This window comes from Montipora foliosa, chromosome 5 (assembly GCF_036669935.1).
Source record: "Montipora foliosa isolate CH-2021 chromosome 5, ASM3666993v2, whole genome shotgun sequence".
In the NCBI taxonomy this organism is placed as follows: domain Eukaryota; kingdom Metazoa; phylum Cnidaria; class Anthozoa; order Scleractinia; family Acroporidae; genus Montipora; species Montipora foliosa.
Window position 1 is genome coordinate 33,391,919 of NC_090873.1, and position 27,500 is coordinate 33,419,418.

At 37.9% G+C, this 27,500-nt stretch overlaps 2 protein-coding genes across 5 annotated transcripts in view; one reads left to right on the top strand and one right to left on the bottom strand.

The window, feature by feature from the left end:
• LOC138003993 (nucleolar RNA helicase 2-like) overlaps positions 1-18,768 on the bottom strand; it is a 45,624-nt gene extending 26,856 nt beyond the window's left edge. The window contains exons 1-9 of one of the 4 annotated variants that reach the window (XM_068850356.1): positions 18,630-18,768; positions 16,192-16,332; positions 14,907-14,970; positions 14,166-14,244; positions 9,593-9,676; positions 9,115-9,134; positions 5,659-5,733; positions 4,412-4,450; positions 647-725 (exon numbers count right to left, since the gene is read on the bottom strand). In XM_068850356.1, coding sequence (XP_068706457.1) covers positions 647-725; positions 4,412-4,450; positions 5,659-5,733; positions 9,115-9,134; positions 9,593-9,676; positions 14,166-14,244; positions 14,907-14,970; positions 16,192-16,301 — 550 coding nt within the window. In that variant the 5' untranslated portion in view covers positions 16,302-16,332; positions 18,630-18,768. Of the gene's footprint in view, positions 1-646; positions 726-4,411; positions 4,451-5,658; positions 5,734-9,114; positions 9,135-9,592; positions 9,677-14,165; positions 14,245-14,906; positions 14,971-16,191; positions 16,333-18,407; positions 18,573-18,629 lie in introns of those variants that run through there. The other 3 variants (XM_068850354.1, XM_068850355.1, XM_068850353.1) reach the window with 3 other exon arrangements.
• Positions 18,704-27,500, top strand: part of LOC138003992 (TBC1 domain family member 2B-like) — a 47,779-nt gene continuing 38,982 nt past the window's right edge. The window contains exons 1-9 of the mRNA XM_068850352.1: positions 18,704-18,962; positions 19,484-19,535; positions 21,289-21,319; positions 22,068-22,136; positions 22,603-22,677; positions 24,190-24,262; positions 25,043-25,117; positions 25,554-25,611; positions 25,755-25,896. Coding sequence (XP_068706453.1) covers positions 18,837-18,962; positions 19,484-19,535; positions 21,289-21,319; positions 22,068-22,136; positions 22,603-22,677; positions 24,190-24,262; positions 25,043-25,117; positions 25,554-25,611; positions 25,755-25,896 — 701 coding nt within the window. The 5' untranslated portion in view covers positions 18,704-18,836. The remainder of the gene's footprint in view (positions 18,963-19,483; positions 19,536-21,288; positions 21,320-22,067; positions 22,137-22,602; positions 22,678-24,189; positions 24,263-25,042; positions 25,118-25,553; positions 25,612-25,754; positions 25,897-27,500) is intronic.

Consider the following 27,500-nt stretch of genomic DNA (forward strand, 5'->3'; position numbering starts at 1 on the left):
TTAAGACTGAATTAGAAAAGGAAAGGCTAAGTGTTTAGGGGTCTACAGAGTTGAAAATTATTGTTGATTTTCTTCGTGTTCTAGTAATTTGAGAATGAATTTTTGCCAACAAGTCATGCGACGTGAATGACAGGGGCCCAAGTCAGGATGGCTTAGTGCTTATCAACCATACCTTCCACCACTGCGACCCAGGTTCAACCCTCTGCCCTGAGGTCGTATGTGAGCTGAGTTTCAGTCTATCTTAATCTGACTCTGTGGGTGTTTTTAAGGGTACCCAGGTTTTCCTCCCTCATCAATTACATGTAATCCATAAATCAATTACATCTGCCTGCAAGCAGATACCCTTGATGGGGGTAGCCTGTGGTATCCCTCTCTCCTTTAGTAACTGTTTAATTAAAAATTAAATTAAGTTAAATTAAGATGTACACATGCATGTCAATTTTAACCTGGATTTCATTTTGTATTTCCACATTACATAAACGTCCTGTGATTATCTATCTCCATCCTCAATAAAAAAAAATATTAAAATTAAAATAAGCAAAAGGCAAGGAGCGTGTGATCAAAGAAACGTAGAGGTTACCAAAGAAAGGACTACAAGCAGTGATCGCTTACAAGTTGATCAAACAGAAAAAGTATTTTAACTGACCTTGTGGTCCATAAGAGACTCCTCCATACATACAGTGCACAGCAAGTTCTGACTTGAGAAAATCAAATTGCTCCCCAACCTATAAATCGTGTCAATATTTATTTTAAAATCTTAAAGTGCGAAGCCATATTATTACCACAACCTGTAAGATATTACATACTGTATGCAATATTATACAGGTATTCCTGCTTTGTAATTGCCATGTTTTTTGACCAAAACAAAAAATTAAATATGAATGGTGCTCAATCTAAAGAGGCTTGACAAGTGAAACAAACTTTTTCCTTTGGGGGCACAAATGTGATTGTCATGACAAAGGCATCCTCGTCACTAAATATTAAATTTAACTGAATTTCATGTGGCTAACTGCATTTTAACCAAGTCAACAAAACGCTCCATGAAGCATACACTGAAGGCACTGAATTGGGTGGTATTGAACTGCAGCCTTAATTTTTTCAAGTGGGGGGTCATTAAGACCATTTGAGGGGTCACCCAGATATCAGCAGCAGAGGCCCTTTGACTCGCACATTTAATTATTTTGTAATGTCCTGTCCCATTTTGAGGTCTTTTAGTTTTTTAGTTTATTATAAATAACAAAACACGCTCTTGAGTAGAATTCACTAGTTTCTTCTTTAAATTATATAGTCTGCAAAGAAAACTAACTGCAAATTGCTCTGACGGACATTTTCCTGCATGTCATGCATGTCTTGCAGTTGCGCTAAGCAAACATTTATTGCACACACTAAGGAAGGACTGAAGATGTTGTTTCCTCTTCATAATTAGACAAGTCTTCTTTTCAGTCTAATCTGATTGCCAGGTCAATACATTTTTTGGCTAAAGTTACGTTTGCACAAAAAGTACCGTAAAAGCCGGGAGTTAACAGTAAAAGACATGCCAAAAGACAGATGAAGGAAAATATAACAGTTTTTATATAATTTTTTTATTATACAATGTAACTCTGAATAAAATTCTCATCAAAAGATTAATGACAATTGATCGTAAAAACGTGAAAATTTTTGCAGTCTCTGACTTTTGTGAATTAAGGGAAAGGTCATGATGTTCTGCCAAAAGGAATTAATTGATCACATGCTAGGCAACCATAAAGGTGCACAGGATCACCTTGTGTCAACTGAATGAACTACAGGGAAAGAATGTTACTCGTTCGTCGTTTTCAGAGTAAAACAATGTACTTTTTAGCAAACAAACTTCTGTCTTTGGTTTTTTAATCTTGCTGTAATATTCTGAAATTCTGTCAGGTCTGGAAGCTTCCTTTGTCGGGTTTCTGAGAAACGCATCTATTTTGACTTTAAGGGAACTATTTACACAATCATTGAGGTTGAGTGGCCATGTAATTGAAAATCTAAACATCTATCCCTCATGAAGACTGTGCAAAGTTGAGTACAAATACATGTAAATACAAATAGCCAGACAACAGAGATCACAGAGCCACTTAAGGTGTTTGATTCCTTCCCAGTCTTTGTTGAACCCATAATTATGTTACCAGAGAATTTTGGCTTCAGTGTTGTTCATAACACCACATTGGGTAAAATATTAGAAATACAGCTCACTTTGATTACAGCTCGACGGGAGAAAGATTGTTGTCACAGGGGCGTTACTAACACAGGAACGGAACGGAACGGAATATACCGGAATATGCCGAAATGAGGCGGAATAATACCGGAATGAAACGAAATGAACAAGAATGGTACCGGAACCAGCCAGAATGACACTGGAATGAGGCAGAATGACACCCAAATAAAGTGGAATTTACCGGAATGAACCTGAAAATGCCAAAATTTGGTGTTTTAGTTAGCGCCAACCGTTTTTGGGTTGTTTCAGTTGGCTTTAGTTGTGTCATGTGATTCCCTAAGGGAATTGCATGTGTTTTTGCCTTTTGTAACATTTGGAACACTTCAATCACAAGAAAAAATTGACAGGTATATCCCTCGCTAAATGAATATTTATTTGTTGTGGAAGTAACATTTTTTGTGAACAAATACAGTAGCAAGAGAAACAGAATGTTATTCTAATTGTTTTTGTCTATGGATCTCGGAGGCGGCTTTCACTTAGCCTGCGAATGCAGACGTATTTCCGGCGGTAGAGAAACGACCGCCGGAAATGCGTTCATTGGCTAGCTCTCACTGTGTGAGTCAGAAAACCCGTGAACATTTTAATTTCATTCTGACAGGTCAATTGTGTATTGACCAATCACAATCAAGTTCAGGGAACCACAAACTAATTACCATTGCTGCTTGCCTGCTTCCCACGACCCACACGTGATGGAGATATACTGAAATAGATTCGCACAAACGGCCGGATGACTATTTTTCTCTTCCCGCTTGTTGGCAATAATGCCATTGAACCTGAACGCAGTGTTTCCTTGTTTGAAGAAAGAAGTCAGAAACACAGAAAAAAGATCGATCGCTGATAATATATTTACATGAAGAATTGTGAGAACATATCGCAACTCGTTCCAAGCCTTGTTACTTCCCTTTTAATGTAACGGCTTTTTTTTTGTCAGTGTCTATTCTGCAACTCTTATTCAATAACAGTCTAGAATGATAACAATTACTTTTTGTTCCTTGTCATTTCGGTCAACGCTAATCAGCTTGATTCTGGTGTCCTTCTGGTTTATTCTGCCTTATTCTGTTGTCATTCCGCCTTGTTCTGGCATATTCTGGTTTATTCTGCTTTATTTGTGTGTCACTCCGATTCGTTTCGGTATATTCCCGTATCATTCTTCTTCATTCCGCCTCATTCCGGCATATTCCGGTATATTCTGTTCCGTTCAGCTCCTGTGTTTAGTAACGCCCAGTGACAACTCTATTAGTCATCGCTTTTAAGATTCCAGATATTTATTTTCCACTGCCTGTCTTGTTTATCCAATTGACGTTCCATTCTTGAGCTCCATAAAGATATTACCAAAAACACCAAAACACCATTTGTGTTTCAATGACTTTGACGCCATTGCAGGTTAATTAAATATTCTACTATGTCCACCAGAGAAATCTACGCATTTCTCAGGCTACCCCCTGAAATGCATCAAAATATGTGCAGAAGATTCTAAGCACAAAGACACCACATAGTAGGGGAGTGACTTTTCCTGACATGGAAAAAATGCAGAAATGAAACACAGATTCCGACTGGGTTTGGCAACCCAGTAACAAGGAGGCAGCTGCTGTTACATGCTGCATGGATTCAATCTCGACCCCAGAGCTCTTCTCTTGACTGAGGGAGAGAAGAGCTCTGGGGAACCCTGAAATAAAGTGTCTTCTCATTGGTTTTCGTCAAGAACAATCAAAAGCGTCTTTGATTGGTGCATTCATGTTAGCACGATGAGTGAGCAGGCGCCGTAAGATTCAAATAGCCCAATATTTGGCTATGAGAACCCTACGATGCATGTTCTCCTACATTGAGTTTCCCAGAGCCTTGGGTCGATCCGAGGCTCTGGTGATGAGAATGGCATGGATTATGATCTCTTGCAATTAAGCATTGAAGAATACATTAGTACATATTTATTTGAGATGCAAGAAAAATGAGTATTTTCTGGAGCCTGTTTGGTCCTTTGTTCACCTTCCTCTATACTTTCAACTGTATTTTCAGAGTAGCAGGTGTCAGTAATCCATGCAGTTTGTGGGCTCATGGCAAGGTTACCAGGATTTAGTGGCTTTAGAAGTAATCTCAATCTGCGCAATGCACAAGTACCACAAACCAATAATTATAAAGAGTTTGATTTGGACCAAGCAATCAGAAAACAAGAAAACCAACCTGCTTAGCAAGTTCTCTAGTTGGAGCCAACACTAAAACCTAAAAGAAAAATTTGTTTTAAAGAAATCTGCACACTTTATCATTAATCTTTTCTTGTGTTCTGTATTCATTCATAAAAGGGAACATAGTAGCTGAGTGGACCTAGACGTTGTTATCCCATTCACACCAGAGTCTCACTAAGAGATAAGCAAACAACCAAATGTGTTTCAAACTAGTGTTCAACTAGTTTGCATTTGAGTTTCAACGCATTTGTGAACGAGGCTTATAATGACAGAACCACTAGCCTACTGAGTTACATGTACTGACAGGACAACTTCCAGTCTGTTGTAGTTGTTTATGAACATTTTGGACTTTTTTGTCCTAAAAGAAGGAAATGAATTTTATGTTTGGAAAATTTCAAGGCATCCATCTATCAAAAAAGAGAGGATAGCCATTGGACATAAAAGCAATTAATTCAATGGTAAATGAAGGAGATCAACCCTCTTCCACCATATTTGAAATTTAAAGGAGAGTGTAATATTATTTACTCTTTACTTCAAGTCTGCCACTGCATATTTTTTTAAATCTTAATTTTTATTTCTCATGAATTTCAAAGGGGGTCAGAAAGGGGGTCAGTGTTTTGTACTAGTGTAAGTCTGTAAAGAGCTTTTGACTCAGAGGAACTTTTTCTGGGTTATACTATCCCTCTTAAATGCAAAGTGAGACACACCCCCTCATTTGTATCTAACACAAAATCTCATCTATGCACTTCCAATGAATGATAAGATTACCACAAATATTAGGGTTAGTGTTGTACGGGGTGCAGGGATGGCACAGTGGTGAGAGCGCTCGTCTCCCACCAATGTGGCCCGGGTTTGATTCCCAGACTCGGTGTCAAATGTGGGTTGAGTGTGTTGGTTCTCTCCTCTGCACCGAGAGGTTTTCTCCGGGTACTCCGGTTTCCCCTCTCCTCAAAAACCAACATTTGACTTGATTTGTGTTAATTGTTAATTTTAATTTACAGTGTCCCCAATTATTACTGCTTCAGCGCTAGAACGACTTGACACTTAAATAAAGTTCCTTTCCTTTCCTTTAATTAGTTAAAAACAAATGCAGCCGTCTAGAGTCTATCTTCACTTAGGAAGCAGTGCCAGGTAGTCTATAACAATCATGTGTGAGTGATGATGAATGTGGGGACAGTTTCTGTGACACTTATCAAAATCAGTGTGTTTCTAATTATGTGATGTACTGCATTGGACAACCCTCACCTTTGGAGATCTCCCTCTTTTGTGAAAAAGTCTTTCCAGCTTAAGCTTTTCAACCAAAGGCAGTGCAAATGAGAGCTGTAAAAACATGTGAAAGAAATTATTATTGATTTCATTTTGTTTAACATTCCATGACATCTTCACTGAGTGAAAGTTCTAATGAAGACAGCTGGAAGATTATCAGAACTGTCAACATGAATTCAAGACTTGGTTTTGGCGATTGTGTTATGAAGACATGAATAAGATAACATGAACAGTACAATGTTAATCATGAGAAGAAAGGATTTTAATAATCTTGAAGAGGTGGTGAAGAGAAAGCTCAAAGAGAATCCTTTTGATGAGATGTCCACATTAAAATTGAGCAGTTCATAGAAATACTGTACCGTAAAATAGAAACATAAATGGTTTGCACCCAGGAGTTACATACCTTGATGGGTTAGGTGGGTGAAAGTCATCCTGACAAGGACTTTTAACAGTGGCTGACCTTTCGACAACCTCAGCAGAAGTCTTCAGAGTTTAGTGAGGATTGGAAATTCAAACATGTGGTGATGCTCTGATCTGTTTTGTGACGGATCGAATTGGATCAGAAGTCGAATTCTGTCTCTTTCTCTAAATTGTGTAGTCGTCTCGTCATTAATTTTATTGAGCCCCACGGAAATGTTTTTTTTTTCCCAGAGGTGATTACAGATTCCAAAGTGGAATTATGAAGAGAAAAGATAGTACGATGTGACGAATTGTGTTGTCAATAACGACTTGAATAGGTTAGGGTTAGGGTTAGGGTTAGGGTTAGGATACCAATAGGTTGATTTAGAAAAAGAACAGGTATATCAGTTGACGATGGCACATGAAAAAAAAAAAAAACTATTCTGTGAGCTCTCCCTTCGTCAAATGTTGTTCCCTTTCTGTTGCTAAATGAACCCAATAGCTCTCGACAAACAACAACTATTAAAGTGCATATTTTCGTTGCGTCATCGTCTACCCTAGTGACTTTCAAACAAGCACATGGTGAACTGCCGACAACTAGTCTTTATTCAAGAGTACTTGGATAAAGGTCATGTGTCTGATAACACAAATTGAATGCAGTGGAAATTTGAATTGGCCTTCAGATGGATCTTCATAATTACAGGAAACAACTGAATTTGTGTGAACATTTAACTGAGATGTCTCAGCCGAAACTGATTTTTACGTATTCCCAAGTATTTTGTTTTCTGTCAAGTAAGACGGCATGACCATTTTTAGCATTTCGCAACTACTTCAATCGCCATTGTGCATCCAAAGCTTTAGGATTCTTTTGCTGCAATATCAGTAGATGAAGCACAGAGGACTGCACAGTATGGACTAGATCCAGACTAACAAAACATTTTTCGATTGGGAGAGTGCAGTTTGTTTTCTGTGAACTAACCACTCACATTCTTCGATAAATGAATAAATAAATGAATAAATAAATAAATAATAAATGAAATTATCACTTTCTTCTGGGGAAATCACTGCAGGTTCTGTCTGTCGGGCCCGATCCAGTCCGGTCAAGTCCGACCGATCCGGCTTTTGCCAACAGCCTTTTGTAATTGGTAGTGGGAATTTTGAATTTCCATCCACCACTTGACTCTGGAGATGACTTCTGCTCAGTTTGTCAAAAAGTCAGTCAATGCTGACAGTCCTTCTCAGGACTACTTTCACCCAGACGATCAAACTCCATCAAGGCAGAAATACTGTGATTAAAAACAACAAATTCACAGATGTATCCAGAGTGCATCATTGTGTCCTGGGACGCACTAGTTTTCCTTTTGGACGCATAGATTATGGAACAAAGGGTCCAATTGGACGCAGAAAAAAAATCAAATGTTTATGCAAATTACGAAAGCCAGGAAAAACATGCGAAAGGCGTATTTCACAAGGAAATTGAACATTCTCATTTCTCACAACGGAAAAATGATCGAGTTCCTTAAATTTCAAGGTAAGCTGTTATTTTCGGATTTTTGTAGTCGAATAATTTCATTTTTCCAACCATTATGTCCAGCTTCAGGAGTTCAGTTTTGAATTCGCACGTGTTGCGTGACATGATCTGACCTGTTTGTTAGGCAAGACAATCGGCGACACTTTCGATCTTCCGCCAGTGATAATAAAACATTTCAGTCGAAGTTCGGTTTGTTGCATGCTTTCCAAGTGAATTTCAAGCATTAGTTCGCTTATCGTGAGTGAAATGACAGAGAATCCAACTGCAAAGTATGTTAGATTTTTGTTTTGTGCAACCCTGTTGATATTAATTCCGGGCACGCACGTGTCATTGCCTCGGTTCTTGCCTTGCACGTAACTTGTCTGTTTTGCAAAATTATGCAACTTTTCTTTATTTATTTATTTATTTATATACATTATTTATACAGAAATTCCAGTTCAGCATAGCTGGTTTAAATGGAGATCTGTACAAAATGATATGAATAAATAATAAAACATGAACATGAAACTTGAATGTATTCAATCGCTTGATTATTTACATTGGCCATGGCGAAGTCACGGCTGCACGGGCTGACGATGAACTGTGTATCGATCGCTTACATTTGTTTACTCTTTTGTTCCTAAATTCCACCTCAAGTGTTGTTAAAATAAATGATGCTCTTTTATGGAAAATTGAGATTCAGTTCTTTTTTTTTTTGCTGTGGAGATCTAGATAATTTATCACCTGGAGCCAACAGTTCCTACAACATACGGATTCCTCGAGACGTTTTCAGATGTGATCGATGGAGCTTTGACAGCCCATACAGTTTGATTGATGAATCAACAGGCACAACAGTTTCAAAGAAGTTGATCATTTTAAGTACATAACTGTTGGGAGGGATAAGACTTTATATCTGTGCAATTAGAAATCTGAAAGGGTACTGAAGCAGCAATTAGGAGGCAACAGATCGCATATTAATTCTTGAATATTAATTAGCTGGACCCCCAAAATTTTACAATGGACGCCCAAATTTTTCAAAAAGGGGTCTAGAGGACCCCCAAATTTGAAAACCTGGATACATCTCTGCAAATTAATGGCCACCAAATGAATGCATGTTTTAGGTGCACCCAACAAGTCTTGTACAAAAAATGGCTACTGCTATTAAACACTCTAATATAAGCCCCACCTATTTTACTTGAATGTCAAGCTAAAATTAGGGACGCAGATTTTCTACCCTTTCAGTTGGGGGGTACAAATTGCATAATTTGTAGGTCCAAAGATAGAATGAAAAGGTTTAATCCCCAACCTTGCCCTTTAGTAAATCTTTCAGGCTACTCATTTTTGTTTTACCTGAACAACCAAATTCCAACTGACACGTGATATCCATTTCTCCGCAAACCTGCTTTTAATTATATTATCTCCACCTTGTAACTTTAATAAGGGGACCTAGGAAAAACTTTTCGACAGGTGCAATGTATACGAGAGTATGAATGATTTTAAGGTCAAATCAATAATTGATAACATACTGTTTTTCCTGATCCAGTTCCTAAAAAAGCAATACAAAAACAATAGAATTAGAAACACTCATAGCTAAAGGTATGAAATAGAACTTATTATTCCATTTTATCAACTGATCATTTAAATTAGTGGAATATATTCATGAATTTTCAGGTGCCTGTGGGGGTAATTGCAGAAACTCCAACCCTATGACCTAAAAAAGGGAGGTTTTAACCCATTGACTCCCAGGGGTTCCCCATTGATGAGCAAAATCGTCTGGCGTTAGACAGAGCAAAAATAGTCTGGCTAGTTTAGGCCGGGTTTGGGTGTCAAAGGGTTAAATCTCTCTTTCATCTATAGCCTGCAATTCAAAAATATTTACCTTTCTTTTATTGATTCTTATCCGTATCATTCTCATTACCACTATAATCATCATCATCAAAATCATTATCATTGATGTTTTGCACAGAGAAGGACAAGTAAAAATATTTTACATTCAAAACTTACTTGCTTGAGCAATCAAATCATGTCCATCATAAATGTAGTCAAATGTTTCACTTTGGATCGGAAACAGATAATCGATTTTTTTGCCTGAAGAGCAAATCAGAAAATAATTATGAATTAATTTATTTTTATACAAAAAGGTAAATGTATTAGATATTATTATTCCACTATTACGCCATTTTACCATATTTGGTCAAGAGAACGCGCAAAATATGAGACGGTAATACCCTGTAGTGTCCCGGTTTGACTGGTCTAGAACAGAGCAAATACGGACGGAACGGGTGTTTTTCAATGAAAGAAATGTGACCTCACACGGGAAAACGTACACTAACGTCTTAACGTTTAACGGCCGAAAGCGTTAGTTAACCGTTAGCCATCATCAGTCAGCCGTTAGTAATCCGTTAGTCAACGTTAGACGGTTTCACCAAACCGTTAGACGGTCTCACCAAACCGTTAGACTGTTGCACCAAACTGTTAGTAGTATGGATAAAGCGTTAGTGGTTACCTTGTAACCGTTAGAAAAATTTAGCATTCGTTAGTTCATTTAGCCGTTAGAAGGACCGTAACTGTTACAGTGCTTTTGGATCGGAGCACTCAAATACCACTCGTAGCAACTTACTTGTGTCATGTGATGCTGTCTCTTAATTGCGTATAATATTATTCTTTGTCCAGTAACATCAGAAAGAAAACTTGGTTCTAGCCAGCATTATCTTCATAAAAGACAAGTGTGAGAATAAACTGAATAAAAGCCAAACACTTGCCGCGATTTCTTCCGCCACCCCGGCCCCAGATTGTATTTTCTTTACGAAGCATTGAGATGATTACGAATGTGTTCTAGGAACTGCTACCCTAAAAAGTTATATAAAATTATCTTTGAGGAATAACTGACAAAAATAGATCAATCCTGGCAACAAAAGGTGGAGGGCAAAGTTACAAGTCATGTAAACGCTTTAAATAGAAGGAGCGATCGAGTTAATAAGTGCAATAGTGATCTCGCTGCGTGGCTATCGCCTGAATACAGAAATAAATTTTTATCAATCGCAGAGCAGAGCTTGAGTAAAGAAGTCGCTCGTAAAATCATGCGCTGTTTCAGTGCCACAATAATGTTTTCATTTTCATTGCACCCACTGATTTATTATGAAAAACCAACAAAAGGGATCGCCAGCACAGTATGCAAATAAAATGGTCTCAAGTCCCAGTCCTTTTTTTCAAACGAAACATTTCCATGACAACATAACATTGCGAAATATGTTGGAAGTGCAGAGTTTAGTTTTAATTCACAACGTGATGGCCGAGATTGAACACGAAGGAGAAGATTTTGAGGAAGTAGGGGAAAAAGTGAAGAAATTTCTGCGAGATAGCTGTGGGTGTACTCTTGGTCCAAAGAACGGTCCATGTTCCGGACAGTTTACCGAAGAAACAGTATTGTTTAATTTAACATTGTGTCGACGTGTCTAGATACCCGGCAGCCGGGAAGTGCTTTCAAAGAACTAGATACCCGGCAGTCAGAAATTTTGACCAAAAGCAGTGTTTAAAATCGCTTGAGTGTTCTAAACAACTTCCTGGTGTTTTCACTCAAAGTAAATGAGGTATTTCGTGTAAATTGGACGTGAATTTCCGACTGCCAGGCATCTAGTATTTTGAAAACCGTACCCGTGAGTCAAGATTCTAAATAATAATTATGCTTTAATGCAAGCGCGGAGAATTTGTCCACAACATTACGAAACCTTTATTTAGAATCGCTTTGCATTTCTGAACAAACACTAAATACTCTGGTGAGGTTTCGTTGGTAATTTCTGTGGATATTCATCGGGAGTTGACTTAGTGTGTCAGAACTTGAATATTTTCTAAGTGTCAAAAACATTGAGATTACACTCTATGCCCAAGCTCAACAGTCGCTTCTGCTTTGAACCCAAGGCAATATTTATAATCGCTTGAGATTTCTAAACAAATATTTTACGTTCTTAGAGGAATTAAGCGAGCTATTTGGAGAAAATTGGTCAAAATTTCTGACTGCCGGGTACCTAGTTTTTTGAAAGCACTTCCCGGCTGCCGGGTATTAATTTAAACAACTGCCTTGAATTGTCGAGTGCTGAGCTTGATCTTGTGATTTTAACCTGTATCCAGGCATTCACCCGAGCTGAGTTCATTGGATGTAAAAGGAGTCCTCGCTGCTCATTTTATTACCAGTCGAAACCAATTTGCAAGGACATGTTTGTGCTTTTACGGCGTCAGCTACTCTCGATTCGTCGACTTAAAGAGCATTACGAGAAATACGGTATCTCCCTACGGCAACACAAGGCGACTCCCAACTGTAGTGAATAAATGTTTTCGGATTTTATGCATTCTAGTTCTTTCGTCAAACCCTATGAAGGCCTTTAATTCTGCGTGGCTTACTTCATGAAAACGAGCAGTGCGCTCGGAGGTATTCAAGAGCTTTTGACGGGCATAACTACTTTCCGGTTACCATTAATTCCCATATATCATCTCCTATGAAAACTATGAAAAATATCTAACTCATTACGATTATCTAAAACAAAGTAAACGCCAGTGGCTTCCACGGAATCTGGGACTTGAATATTATCGAGCTGGTCATTTCCAGCGAGCTTTTAATTTTCTTCAGGTCCAGACCTGGATCGGTGTCATCATTCGCGCCTTTGCTGTCACCGTCTTCATCGCCACTTTTAAAGCCATCTGAATCAAAATTGATATCACTAGTATCCCCTCTTCTTACAGGAAAACCATAAAAGCTCCGAATCCTAAAAAAAGTAACGATATCGCCATCGTTTGATGCGTTACTTCACGCATCAGCCGGACGTTCGCCAGAGGGTTTGTTGAGTCTCTTATCTTCTCTTATCAGCTGTCAAAATAAATATGCTCACAAGCCGACAAATTATTGGTCAATTATCCTCCTAAATCTCCATAACAACAAAAAATACAGATTCACTAAGGGGGAGTGAGAGCAGGCCTAAGATCAAGCCGCCATGATTGTTTGTTGCCGTTTACGATAATTCAGGGGTCGTCGCGCGCGGCCAGTTACGGCCGGTTTGGATGTCGATGGGTTAAAAATCTGCAACACTTAATTATTTATCGTTCGCCGGTTAGGCTTACGCTTCAACTTTAGTTGAGTTTTTCGGATAAATGAATTCCTCCAACAGTTAAAAGCTTTCAGGTATTCTATTCACTAACCGTCTAAAGCCTCTAGCCATTCACTAGCTGACCATTTTAATGCTTTAAGCTGCTTCCGAAGCGCTTGTTAGTCGAAGTAACTTAACCGTTAACGCCCACGTCGCCAGTGGAGGGTAGGTGCCCAGGAAGCCTGGGGGCTGCAACCGCAGTCACATCCCCAAGGCGCTAGAACACCCGACTGGCCTGCCCAACCCGCAACCAAGCCACGAGCCCCCCGCGCCAGGCCCCCCTAAGGCACCCGTCACACTTGAGCCAGATAGCTCAGTGGAATAATAATAATAATAATAATAATAACACACAAAAAAAAAAGAAAGGGGGGGAGAGGGAGGGAACGCCGAGAACCACTAAACTCCTAAACCGACTCACAACGCCACGCCAACAAACACGCTGCAAGCACATTGGACAACGCATGCACTACGCAGGAATACCGCTGAACCATGTCAGCCCCAGGGCCCCCCCAACCTAAAGAGTGCTGCAAACGCTACAAAAACGCATAACAACGCTAACAAACGCCTGCAAAACGCTACTGACCGGACTAGCTCCCGGTCGTGAACCATGTAACTATAACAAACGCTACAGAACGCACCAAAACGCTGAACAACGCTACCAGACGGCCAAGACACTCACAACCGCCTGCAAAACACTACTGACCAGACTAGCTCCTAGTCGTTAACTATGTTAAATTTTATTTAACTATATTTAAACGCTTGCAGCAATGCGTTAGCATGACTTTGCAAACCGTTAGCGGTGCCTGTAAAAGCGTTAGCATACCGTTAGGTACCGTTAGCTTTCATTACCCGTCCGTTAGTTAGCCGTTAGTTTTGCCCGTTTAACGTTAAAACGTTAGTGTACGTTTTCCCGTGTGAGGTCACAAATTGTTTTTAACATGAAGCAAAGACTGAGAATTTAGAGAATTTGGCTTGTGGTCACTTGTCACTCATCTTTTCATTTATCCAGTCAAATAAAGACATTTGGCTGGCTTTTGTGCTGTTTACATCGTTCGCACGCGCCCTGACGGACAGATGGTGCTTGAAGCAAAATAACACATTTTTGTAGTGGAATAATAAATCTCTTACTCGATGGTTTAACATGTAATACTCGCGGACATTTTGCTCATTGCTCGTAGTTTTAAAAAAATACTATGCAACTCGCAAAATATCCGCGTGTATTATATGTTAAACCCTCGAATAAGATGTATATATTCCCCAGCTGGTTCTTCATTCTCTGCTATAAGGTACTCCTAATCAGTTAGAGCTGTTTTTGGTTACAAGATATCAAAATAATAATGATTCAAGTTACATAGTTATACAAATGTACCTTGTGCAGAGAGTAAATAATATTATTAATTTCGGGACATGTAATGACCTCATCAAATAGACAAATCTACCTTTAAGCCGTTGAACAGTTTCTTCTGACAATCGAAATTTTGAAAAGTCTCCAGACTCTTTTACATCTGTGTCTTCTTCCTGCAGAAATGAAATAATTAATGGACAACTGATCAGTCCAGAGAAATCCATGTAAAAAATGCTCATATTAGAAATGTGATCTTCATAGTACAGAACTGAAATGAGTAAATTTTAAACAACACTGTCTTGTAAACACAAAGTACACGACCAAAAACATCTACATTAAGTTTGATGATTTACACTGAGTCTATAATAAAACATTAATTTTTTTATAATTTATCTTACATGTAGCTCTCAGAAAACAACTGCTGGTCAATTTTGTTTTGCAGGGACAAAACAGTCTATCCTCATTAGCCCTTTCACTCCCAAGATTTAAATGTTAATTCTCCTTACTGACTGACATACATTCCTCTTATTGTCAGTTATGGGAATTTGCTCATAAAAAATTATATTCAAATAAAAACCTGTAGGTGATAAATTTCTTTATTCTCATCACCTGTCTGCTTCATGACTATGTATATAAAAAATGATCTTGCAAGGAGAAACTATAATCATATCATTCACTCCTTGGAAAGAAAGGGTTAACCCATTGACCCCTGAGAGTGAAACTTAATAGATTTTACTCTGTCTAACGCCAGATGATTTTACTCGTCCATGGGGGGGGGGGGCATCCTTGAGCGTTAAAGGTGTGAATGGGTTAAAACAAATAGTGTACTTTATACCTTTTCAGCAGGTCTCAAAAGGGCAAATGTTCTAGGCAACTGGTAATTCACAAGGCTGGGTAGCCTATAGAATAAACCATATTGCTTACATTAGTTGCTTACTATGTAACAAGTGTTGTCAGTGATATTTAGACCATATTAACCCCTTGCCACCTAAGAGGGAAACTCCATCTAACACCAAACAATTTTAGTCACGAGGAACATTTCAAAAAGCCATTCGGGGTACCCAGTGGAAATTATCAAGATCATTACTAAGGCTTCCAAATAAGATTGTATGGCAGGGTGTCAACAAGGAATTCCAGCACCTGGTCAAATTTCCACAGCTCCCGGCACACAAAGCATTATAAATTTTCCATCTATTTGTTGGGTCATGAAGTTGGCCTTGTAGGGTTTTTGACCCAAGATCCCCCTCTTTAATTTTCTGAAACACTGTTACTACGTGTTGAAAATTGTTTCAATTCAACTGTTAAAAAAGCCATTCAGCAACCTGCTGGAAGTGTTAAAAAAGTGGGAAAAAAACGTAACCTGCTGCAAATTTTAGAACACCCATCAGAGTTAAGTAATTAACCCGTTGAAGGTGTTAGAAAAGCCGTTAGCTATCCATTGGCTAGACGTTGGTTTGTGCTAATTTACAAAAAGTGTTAAGAGTGCATTTGGGTATGTTTTAGCATGAGAGGTCTCAAAATTAATGGTCAAGTCAACCCAACAATTACATTCTGAAAACATTCACGGGTTTAAAATAAAAACGCCCAACCAAAAAACCAATAAATCTGTGTGCTTGACGTGGCTGGTCTACCACAACATAGCCAAATAAATTAAGTTCCTGTACCAGGACTTTCTTTTCGCTCTTGATTTGCCATGGACAGAATATGGTAGCAACTTCTGTAGAGAACTCAAGTTTTAATTTTTGCACTTTTTCTCTTCCACTTAATTTTGCAGGATAAAAAACTCAAGTTGAGTAGAACAACAACAGGGTTTTCCTTATCAGGCGGTAACAGGTAAAATTTACCGCTTGTAAGAACACTTACATGTTTTGCATTACCGCTTGCAAACGCTCAGAAGTTGCTTATCGTTTGCAGAATGTCCAACATTAACCAATTGATTTACCGGTTTGAAAAGGTGCCATACCTCTTGCGCTGAAAACTAGGGACAACCCTGCAACACATGCTGTCCTCAGCAGGATTTGAACTTATGTTCCCCAGATCACTATTTGAGTGTGATTACCATCACATTGCATTAATTTCTATAATGAGATCATTGACCGGCTCAAACCAGTAACTGCTACCTCTTTTTCACACAATATATGGTTCTTAGCTGTCTTGCGCTTCTTTTTTGCTGAAGGTTCTTCATCCCCATTATCAGTTCCACTCCGCCTCTTCTTATTGAACTGGCCATTGCTTTTTAAGTTGAAGCCTCTGGCCTCTCCCTTTGAATTTGACAAAACAAGAAAACAATAATTATTGAAGGATAAGCCAACTCACATCAACTGTGTTTGACTTGGTTGGTTTTTAAGGCTGGGAAGCAAGGCAAACATTTTGTTCATTTGAAATAGCCAAGATTTTCCCTTAAAAAGTTCCTTTCGAAATGTGTTTGTGGTCTTCTAAAGCAGCTACATACATAATTTATACTATATATGCCATCAAAAAAATTGACTTGAGAGTGCCAAAGGCCACAATGATAAGCTAGAGTTTTGAGATTTCAGAATCAAGGATAATTATTCCATGCTAGCAGAGGTATCTTTTCATTTTGCATAGACTTCTGCCATGGGTTGAAACCAATAAATCCATGGGTTGAAACTCACTTTGATCCAACCGCCGTCCACAACCTTGAACAGAACTCTTCAAACCACATGCCTCATGACGTGTTTGCCGACTGTGAGCCTGCCGTGTTTCACGCATTCATTTACAGTAATTCCGCTGTTGTTTAGTGAGCCCACACAACAATATTATTACCTGAAGTATCACTTGAGTATTCGGTCACTATGTAACCACTGCACATGCCTAACACAGTGAGTTTCGACCCATGGCAGATCTCTTTTCCCGTACTTGTCAGCCCAGTGAATACAAAAGAAAAGAGAGCTCTGCTAGCAGGGAACAAGGATAAAGGCTCAGGAATGAAATTAAAAGGAGCTCAGTAGTACAACTGTACACAGTTGCAAAGACAAGGAATGGCTTGATCGGTGACAAATTAATTTTGTTTTTATTACAACTTGGCTTCTGTAATCTCTGTAAGCAGCAATTGAGGCCTCCTTTTGGAAGAACAGCACATGTTCTCAACATACCATATCTAAGATAAACTGATAAACTGGCCACTGAGAGGTTTGTTTGTCAGTAAATAATGCTACAGTTCCTTATGTTGTGAAGTCAAACAAAAAAATTGTTATAATCTTGCTAGCAAATACATGTATGTTATGATGGAATGGAAAAAAATGGCTACACAGAGTTAAAAAACAATCCCAGAGCAATATTATTACACAATACAGGGCAACATTTGAGACAGGTGGAAGTGTTGGCTCATTTGGCTTGGCAGTGGATGGAAGACTTAGTCGTATGAAATATTGGGGTCTGTTATGCTGGTGGCTCATTTGGCCCAGCAGTGGATGGCAAAAAAGCCAAAATTAATGAGCCGGCTTGTCAGCAGAGTCTCTAGATGTGGCCCTGAATTCTGTACTTCAGCTGCAATCCCCTCCATCCCTGCATTAAGTCAAATATGTGTGTATATGTGTACTGAGATCGCTAAATGTGTAACCTGAAATTAAATAACCCTTTCCCAAGAAAACCATAATGTTGACTGAAGTGGCTTCAACGACTCACAGTGTTGAATACTTCTCCCTTCTCTCTAGAAGCAGTTGGGAGTGATTCAGAAGCGAGTGAAACACCATAGTTTTATTTGCAGAGATAAAAGTAAGACTTAAATTAACTTCCCCGGGTAAGAACCATTTTTAAGCCAACATTTCAGTAGAATTCTGATCTAAGGATAGCAGCTACCACTAAATTACAATTCGTGTAGAGAAAGAGGAATAGCAGTTTCGTACAATCTTACACAAGTGCTTTCACAAAAAACTCACTAAAACGGCGCTTTCACTCTCCCTACTTCAACGCGTAGCCAACGACAACTTAACGTTGGTTTTCACGTAGACCCTCCTTTGACGACCACGTTCACACGAAGCAGTCGTCCATACGTTAGCATGCCGGCCGAAATAACTAAAATATACCTACCGCCGGCCATGTGCATTTCACGAAATAATACCGAACTCGTGCACACGATTCATTTGTACGAAGACCTGAACAGCTTAGAGAAAACAACTGGAAACTTCCCAGTGTAATACTGCCAAATGACACTGACTGTACTGTAGATACTGTGAGAAAAAAATCGATGATGCAACATGTGAAGCCGGCAACCATGTCGTTTTCAAGCACGTGCCAATTAATGGCTTTACAATTTCTCAGAGACCATGCAATTGGAATGTTTAAGATAACTTGCAACTCAGAGAAAAATTACCTTTAAGGCTTTTTTCTTTGAAGAATCCTTTTTTTCCTTAGCGCTCTTACGTTTTTTTACCGCGTGACTTTCCATGAACGAAAACCACGAACTTCGATAGTGAGAAGAAGAGAGAAACGTGAAGGCAGAACGAGGGTAGAAATTTTGGGGACTGGGCAGAATGTGGTCGTCAAGTTCCCGACGAAATCTGTTGAAAACAATTTACAGTGCAGTGTACTCTACCTTCTTCCTTTCTGTTTGATCCAGTACTCGTGCACCGCGATTATTTGAGAAAATCACTTTTCAATAAATGGCTACATCTCAAGGACTCCAAGCTAAAATAAGTGTAGCCAATATTTCCGAAGATTCTCCGACTTTCGCCGAAGTATCTAAGAATATTCACCCGGAAAAAGTACTATTTCCAGTCCTCTTTGATCCAATTTTCAAAACATGGAGGATTCATGGGAGCTTGTTACTGTTCCTGCTGAAATACAACACTCCACTGCTGGCAAAGAAGCGTCTTCAGATTGCCCTGAATCATCAGCGGAAAAGAACGAAGGAAACAACAAGTCTAAGGTAAGTCATTAACGCAAATACCTTGAAGAAAGAAAAAGAAGCTTTGACGGGATTCTTCGATCGGTTCTGCATATGATGGACGTCGTGTCCAAGAGGAAGGATTTGTAAGGTGACCTGCTAGAGCTCGTAAATACCCTGAGCAGGGACTTTGGTTGGCTATTTTATTATGCGTGAGTCACTTGGGTAGCATTGGTGACATCGCCCTTGAGCAAGTTTTGCTTTCTGTATTTCGAAAATGACTTTGTTTTGGTAAGGTTTATGTTGATAAACAAGCTAATTGAGCTTAATTAATAAGTTCATTAAATTGAAATCCACACGGAAGTGATTAAAATCCACTGTTATGTACCGGTACTTCATCAATCTCAATGACAAAAATCCAATGTTTTTCAAAATTTGGCCATAATTATATAAAACTGGCAATAACTTATTTTGTCATTCCTTTCCTTGGGTTGATTTTCAGCACTTGATATTATTAATAACTTAAAATTACCGTAATGCGGTGTTTTCAATCTTTTTGACAGAAAATCACTGGTGAAACTCAAAAGCTCTGTGGATTTCTGAACAAACTTGGAGGTGAATATATAGTTGGACTAGCTTGCAAGAAAGTTATGCGCTTTTATAAATATTCTTGCTCTTTGGCCATATCAAAAACATAAAACAACTTCATCTTCTTTACTTGAATCTGGTTTGTCGGAAATTGAGAAACTTTTGCTCCAAAATGGTTACCCAGTAGGAATTATTTCCTATAATACGAATGATGGACATCTTAAACAGGCATCAAGCTAAAATTTCTAATCCTATGGCTAATTAGTCCCCAAGAAAGATGTCATTCTTGTTTTGCCTTATGTAGGTTTTCAAAGTACAGTTTTCACACACCACCTAAGATCGTGTATCAACAAGTTTTCTGGGTTTGTAAACCTCAAAGTAATTAATATTCCAGAGCACTTGTCGAATCAAGCCTTTTTTCCCTTGTAAAAATCATTTGTGCAAATCACAAAAATCTAAAGTTGCCTATAAGGCATCTTGTTGGGACTGCAATGAGTTGAAACCAAGGAAGTGACTTGAAGTTATGGTTCACTTTGCAGCCACGTTGAGAATCAGACATAGCTCGATGCTACTGTGGTTTAAAGTACCCATCATAGATTTCTCACATTACATTTTCCTTCAAAATAATGTTACCATGGCAACAATATTAGGCATTTCTTTGAGCCTTAAAATCAAGATATATTGTCATTTTTGAAAAAACGTGAGGGTGAAATATTCCCATTCAGCATTAATTACCAAACAATGTTAGAAATAATCTCTAAAATATTGAAAACTCAACAAAATCTGTAGGTCAGTTTAAGTCCTTAAGGAGGCTCGAAAGGGTTTTCAGCTGAGGGCGCACACATAAGCCATGCACGCAATTCTAAAAGCTGCTCGCGTCAGCTCATGATTCAAAATGGGTCACCAGAAATATACAAATACCACTAATTTTGCTCACCTTTCTTCTAATTCCTATATATATGAAATATAAAATTAATAGACATCTCCTATTCATGAAAACTATGAAAACTGTACACAAACAGTTTGATGTCCACTTAACCCATTGACTCCCAGGGGTTCTCCATTGACGAGTAAAATCGTCTGGCGTTAGACAGAGTAAAATACTAAGTCTGGCCGGGTTTGCAACTTTACTCATTTACATGCTTCCGGACAGTGAATTTTTTTCATTTTTTGCATATTTGCTTAGATTAATTTAAGGCATTTGTCTTTCAAATTTGAAAAAATTCTGTAGCCCAGGTGAAAAAAATATTAGGGACACTGATTTTTCTGAAAAACTGATCTATAGATTTTGTTGAATTTTAAATATTTTAGAGATTATTTCTAAAATTATTTGGTAATGCTGAATGGGAAAATTTCACCATCCCGTTTTTTCAAAAAAGACAGTATATCTTGATTTTAAGACTCAAAGAAGTGCCTTATATCGTTGCCATATGCATGGTAACATTATTTTGGAGGAAAATGTGATGTGAGAAATCTGTAATGGATGCTTAGTACTCTGGTCAAATTTCGTTTTGATGTGATTACCCTAACTGTATCTAAGGACAGAATAATTATGTTTATTTGTTTGAAAACAAGAGAAACTATTTTGAGCCTCCTTAAGAAAGAGTTTCAATTCCTGGAGAATTATTTTTTTGGAGTGATATCATGTTACATCATACAAGTGTACTATAGCTACTAAGTATGAGCAATAACCTTGAAAAAAAAAGTTGTATTTTTTCGGAGTGAATATCATTATATGTGATCCCTCTGATCATTTTCTTTCTTGCCATTAATTTCCTAGCTAAAGGGATTAAAAGATGGAAAACAAGATGGTAAGACAGCCTGCAACCCAAGATTAAGTTTATGTTGTTTTGAGGTTCACTTTTTTTTCCTGGTTCAAAATTTTTTAAGCCAGTTCAGTTTTCTTTTTTTTGTTTCAGATTATGGTTATGAATACTAGACAAAGAAAAATCAAAATTGAACTGGTTTAAACAATTTTAAAGGAAGAAAAATTGCAACATGTACATAATAATTATAATAAAAGGAAGCTCTGGACTTAATAAACATAGTATGCATAACAAATAGAAATTTAAAAAAAATATATTGATGGTTTTGTCTTCATATTCTGTACTAATTCCCAAAATTTTAACCCTGGTCATACTGCTAGGTTTTGAGAAAAAGGCCTTTGAAAGCTGGGTCATTTAAGATACATATTTAGTAATTTCCTCTGATTTGCATTTATTTGTTGGGTAAAATTACATTTTACATCAGTTGCAATGACTTACACTTCAGAAGAGACATCATATTACTTTAATTTCACAGATTTCAAAATCTTGATCTTTTTCTTTGGAAAATAATATTGTTGTAAGCCACCTTAAATGTTTCACTTTTTTATATCTCCTTGAAAGGCACCATATAGAACTGCATATAGTGCAGTTTATCATTTCATCACAGAAACTATACAATAAAAGTTGATATTAAGATATTAAAATTTTTGTAAATTATTAAAATGTTGTTAATTAACCAGAAATCAACCATTATTGATGGCAGTCACCTGCTCTTTTGGACTTTTGCATGTAGGTTTGTGTATGATGAAAGAAAATGCAGGCTATATTATTACAGAACACCACAAGATTTCACACCTCTCGGGTAAGGGTACTCTGTTAAGATTGTCGTGTTGGGCCTGGTTGTTCAAAAGCTTGTTAACTTTATCCAGGATTAGCGAATGAACCTTGGTTTCATTTTTTCAACTTTTTGGTGAAAGTTTCTTTTGCTTCTTTTTGTTTTTCAAGATTGACTTCCTCTAATGCAAAGTTTTGCGGAATATCAGCGTTGAACAGCATTTGGGAATAGAGAAATAAACTCCTTGGTTAATTTTTAATCTGGGATTAGCATTAATCGGCTTTTCGATAGGCAATTTTCAGGATAGCATCATTTGACTACAACTACGTAACCATAATTTAGTTTACTTTGTTTTTCTTTTCTTATGTAAATTTTGTATTTTCACCGGGTCTAAAAATAACAATAGCTCCAATTAGCATGACACAAGCAAAACCTGTAGGATTCTGGTACTTGTAGTCAAATTGCATCATCACACAAATGTCCTAAATTGCAGATTAATCGATGTCGGAAATGCCTCTTTTTCATTTGATGTGAAAGATGCAGAGAGACTTAACGCATTTCAGATAAGGTAAGAATTAGATTCAGCATCACACATCGCAGCATTTAAGTAAAACCCCATGCTTTTGTGTGAGACAAAGATATTTTTGTTTGGGCAAGTGACTTTCTTTGCTCTTGCCCACTGGGCAAGCACCCTTTCAATCATTAAGTTAACAGATTTCTTTTAAAATCCATTGACTCCTAGAAGTGAGAATTAAATAATGGCTAGATTTTACTCTGCCTCGTGCAAGACGATTTTACTCGTCAGTTGGGTTTGGTTTAGGAATCAGTGGGTTGAAAGGCAAGTTCAAGAATATACCTTTGGCAAGTGGGTCATAAAGTTCACAATTGCCTAATGGACAAGTTGGAATTTAAACTTTTTTTCTCGACTGCACATACATCCTGGCCCCGATCCTTTCCCTAAGTCATTGATGCTCACAGATATTGCTACCCAAAATTCAATTTTAGCATTAAAAAAATGATGCTACTTTATCTCACATAGTATTTGCACTATAATAATATTATTGGCCAAGTTACAAGACCAGTTTCAATGTAGCAGGATGTATTAATCTACTGCGCTGCTATAGCATGCTTGAGTTTACAGGTGTGCTTTCCTTTGTGATATTATTATTATCATTATTATTATTGTTATTACTATTATTATTATTATTATTATTATTATTATTATTGATTGCTTAAATTAATTAAAGAGAATCTACTACAAAAATATTTCTTCCTTATACCGCGCAATGTGATCAATCCAGCTCACCTCCTACATGTATATTGGCAGTTCAATTGTGTGTTGTGCAGTTCAAAAATTTTCCTGTTCAAACTTTTTCAAACTACATGTAGGTCTATTTTGTGTCAGATTGTGATAATGAATTTGTATTAGATAAAGTAAAATCAAAATTGAACTGGTTTCATTGAAAAAATTTAAACAAGAAAAAAATTGAACCACAATTATACCTGTGTACATCTTTTCAAGGATTAGTGAAGTGCATTTGATTCCTGTTTTGTCATTGACAAGGCATTTGAAAGCAGTTACAAGTGTTTTTGAGGAGGATCATTTTGTACCCTTTTCTTAGTACTTACTTATTCAATAATGAAAGTATCATACTGTAAGTATTTTGACTGTCTTGTTGCTAATAATTTTGTTAAAAACAAGAATACCAATCTGAGCCTGAGGGTCAGATCCTGACCCTGGCGTCTGCATGAAAGTGAGATTCAAGTCCAAGGTAACCTGAGGTTTTTCTCTTTCTGGCCGCTTCGCAACTTGTCTTGCCACTTTGCCTTGCTTGCTGGATGGCCAAAGAGCGTGACTTTTAAGTTTTGTACAGACGGTCACCCATCCAGGTGGTAATTAACCACATCCAACAGGACTTGACTTCCCTTGAGCAAGCCATAGCACTATCACGTGAGATCTATTAAAGTTACATGTATTTGTGCCAGAGCAAGATGGCATCCAAACACTGAAATCATATACATGGCATGACTTATGTATACATAGAGAAAAAAATTGTTACTGCACATTACTTTTTGTTAGCACATCTGGAAGAACATACCAACTTCAAGCCAAAGACAAACAAACAATGATGTTTTGGCTTCAAGAGTTGCAGGTCAGATTGACTTCCTTTTTAAAGCGGATGCTTGTTCAATAGTAAAAGTGATATTACCAGTAATAACAATAATAATAATAATAATAATAATAATAATAATATTAATAATAATAATAGTAATAATAATAATAATAATAATAATAATAATAATAATGGAATTTATTGAGTGCATTTCTACATGCATAAATAGCTGAATAAATTATATGCTTTATATACCGGTAATTTAACTAAAATTAATGTTAAAAACAAGCTAAATAAAATTCCATTGGTGGGAATTTGGAATTGTTCACTAAAAATAAAATAAAGTTATGTAATACAATAATATTTATTACCTTGATTTTAAATATTTTAACTGAGCTTGAGCTGCACAGTTCCTAGGGAAGAGCATTTCACAGCTTTCGGGCAGCCTGTGAAAATGCTTGTTTGTGAAATGAATTTGGCTTGAAGGAAAAAGTGACCGAGGATAGAACCGGGGACCTCTTGCTCCAAAAGTTGGGTACTAACCATTCACTCAGAGCTACGCCTGACTTGACAGCATAAAGGAAAGTAGGTCTATGTAACATGGTGCTTATTATATTTATAATCTACATACAGTAGTGGTCCAGTCTGTGGAAAATATTTATTGAATGCATGAATGAGTAAGTATGTAAGCAAGCGCACTTCAGTCTGATAGAAAAGTCTGCTGTCTGGTTTCATTTGACTGGATCTCAAAGTGATGTTTCTTGACCTGTCCTGAAAAGCTGTGTCCTTATTATTTTACACTTTGATCTTGTATTTTAGGGGAGAAGACAGGAGTACAGTAAGAAAAGAACAAACCTTGTTGTGCAAAACAAAGGTGACATCTCGGCTTTAGGGGTAAGATTTCATTTTAAGATTAAGTAGACTAACTGAAGCTTGACATGGTCTGGAACAGTATTAATACTGAATGCACACAGTTTGCACCATTTAGCTACGCCAAAAGCCCACTATATATACTATCTTAGCTTGAATTATTTCTGTTTCTTTTCTCTGGTTACTAATCCCATTTCCTGAGTGTGTAAAATACAAACTTAACTTGCTTTGGTCCGTGAGGTGGTCAGAAACATGGCACATTAATTTAGTGAAGTTGACAATACTTGGTGAGAGAATACATGTATGTTATAATTAAATAGATTTTCTTTCAAGTTGATTAATAAAACTCCAAGTCACACATGTATGCTGCAAAGATTTTACAAAGCAGGACATGCCTGACTCTTAATTAGTAGCTACTGTGCCTAAATTAAAGCTGTACATGTATTTTTCTCTCATGCAGCAGTCTACACATGGTCTTTTAGCTGAAGAGGAAGAAACGAAGGAGGAAAAGTCTCAAGGTTTGTAGATTATAAGCAAGTACATCACTAATTTTATGTTCTCAACCCCTCTACTCTGATCTGTGCATCCAGGAGAATGCTTTAACTGCACATCTTGGTGCCAGGATTAATGATCATTTTTTCTAATCATAATATGTTGTCAGATTTACCAGCTCAGGCCATTATGAACCCTGTTCCAGCCCCACAATCTGTTGGTGAAGAAGCAGCGACAATTATGCCTCCATCACAAAGCTTTCTCTCAAACATTTCATACACAAATCTCAAGACTGAAATTAATAACATGCGGTAAGAAGTTATCTTTCAGCCAGTCAAATTAGATGAGTTCTTAGCGATGTCCCTGAGGATATGCAGCCACTCAATCCCCCTCCCCCCACCCGAGGGTTGTCCAATACACACGAACTGAGTCGGGTCGACTTTCTGGTGAAGACAACCCGTCAAGCGGAAGTTGGGTCGTGGTGTTTGCGGAAGTAAAGTAACAGGAAGTTGCTATTTGAAAGAAGGTGCGAGGAACTTTCTGAAAATGGTGACGGTTCGTGACGAGCCGTCATGTGAAAAGTCGACCCGACTTTTGGAAATGTCAGGTGGTGAGGGACTTAGAAAAAAATCGTGTATTTGTGAAGATACTAGAGGCGGTGAGACCGGCTGAAAATGTTGACGGGTCGTGACGACCCGTCTAGTTCGTGACGAGCCGTCATGTGAAAAGTCGACCCGACTTTTGGAAATGTCAGGTAGTGAGAGACTTAGAAAAAAACGTGTATTTGTGAAGACACTGGAGGCGGTGAAGCCGGCTGAAAATGTTGACGGGTCGTGACGAGCCGTCATGTGAAAAGTCGATCCGGCTTTTGGAAATGTCAGGTAGTGAGAGACTTAGAAAAAAAACGCGTATTTGTGAAGACAGTGGAGGCGGTGAGGCCGGTTGAAAATGTTGACGGGTCGTGACGACCCGTCTAGTTCGTGACGAGCCGTCATGTGAAAAGTCGACCCGACTTTTGGAAATGTCAGGTAGTGAGAGACTTAGAAAAAAAAGTGTATTTGTGAAGACACTGGAGGCGGTGAGGCCGGTTGAAAATGTTGACGGGTCGTGACAAACCGTCTAGTTCGTGACGGGCCGTCATTTGAAAAAGTCGACCCGACTGTTGGAAATGTCAGGTGGTGAGAGACTTACAAAAAATGGTGTATTTGTAAAGATACTGGAGGCTTTGGGGCCGGCTGAAAATGTTGACGGGTCGTGACGACCCGTCTACTTTGCGACAAGCTGTCATTTGAGGTGGTGATGTCAATCCACCGGGAGACAGTTGTTTCATTATTCATATTTGTTACTTGTTTGCGATCGTCGCATAATATTGAAGCGCTAGCCTCTGAGGTGAAACACAAATTAAACATTTTAAAGACACAGGATAGTAAAAAGTACGGCGGCTGTGAGCTTACAATTGTCACAGGGAAACGAATTTGGCAAAACTGTGTTGTAGGTTTGTTATTGTGTTTGGTCCCGTGAGAGTGATGTTGTATAAAGGTATCGGTATACCCCAAAATTGATAATTTTGCCATTTTAGTTTTTGATATTTCCAGGTACACCTCATAGAGTTTTTTTTAATAACAAAACGTTTGCGCAAAAAGGTTTCTTCTAGACAAAGTTAGAAAGGAAAAACGACTCTATCAATAAATTCTCTAATTAGAAGCTGTCCACAAATGACTATTTCTCAACACTCAAATGCAAATTACATTGAATGAGGCGCACGTTTACAGCGAGTTTTCATCCTTTTTCACTGAAATTTGGCAAGAATGTTGCCCGATAATGTGACAAAAAACCCGTGTCGGGCAGTTTTTCTTTGTTGCCTCCTTCGAAAGTAATGAGTATTTAAGAAAAGCTACTGCGTGTCTTATAAAAA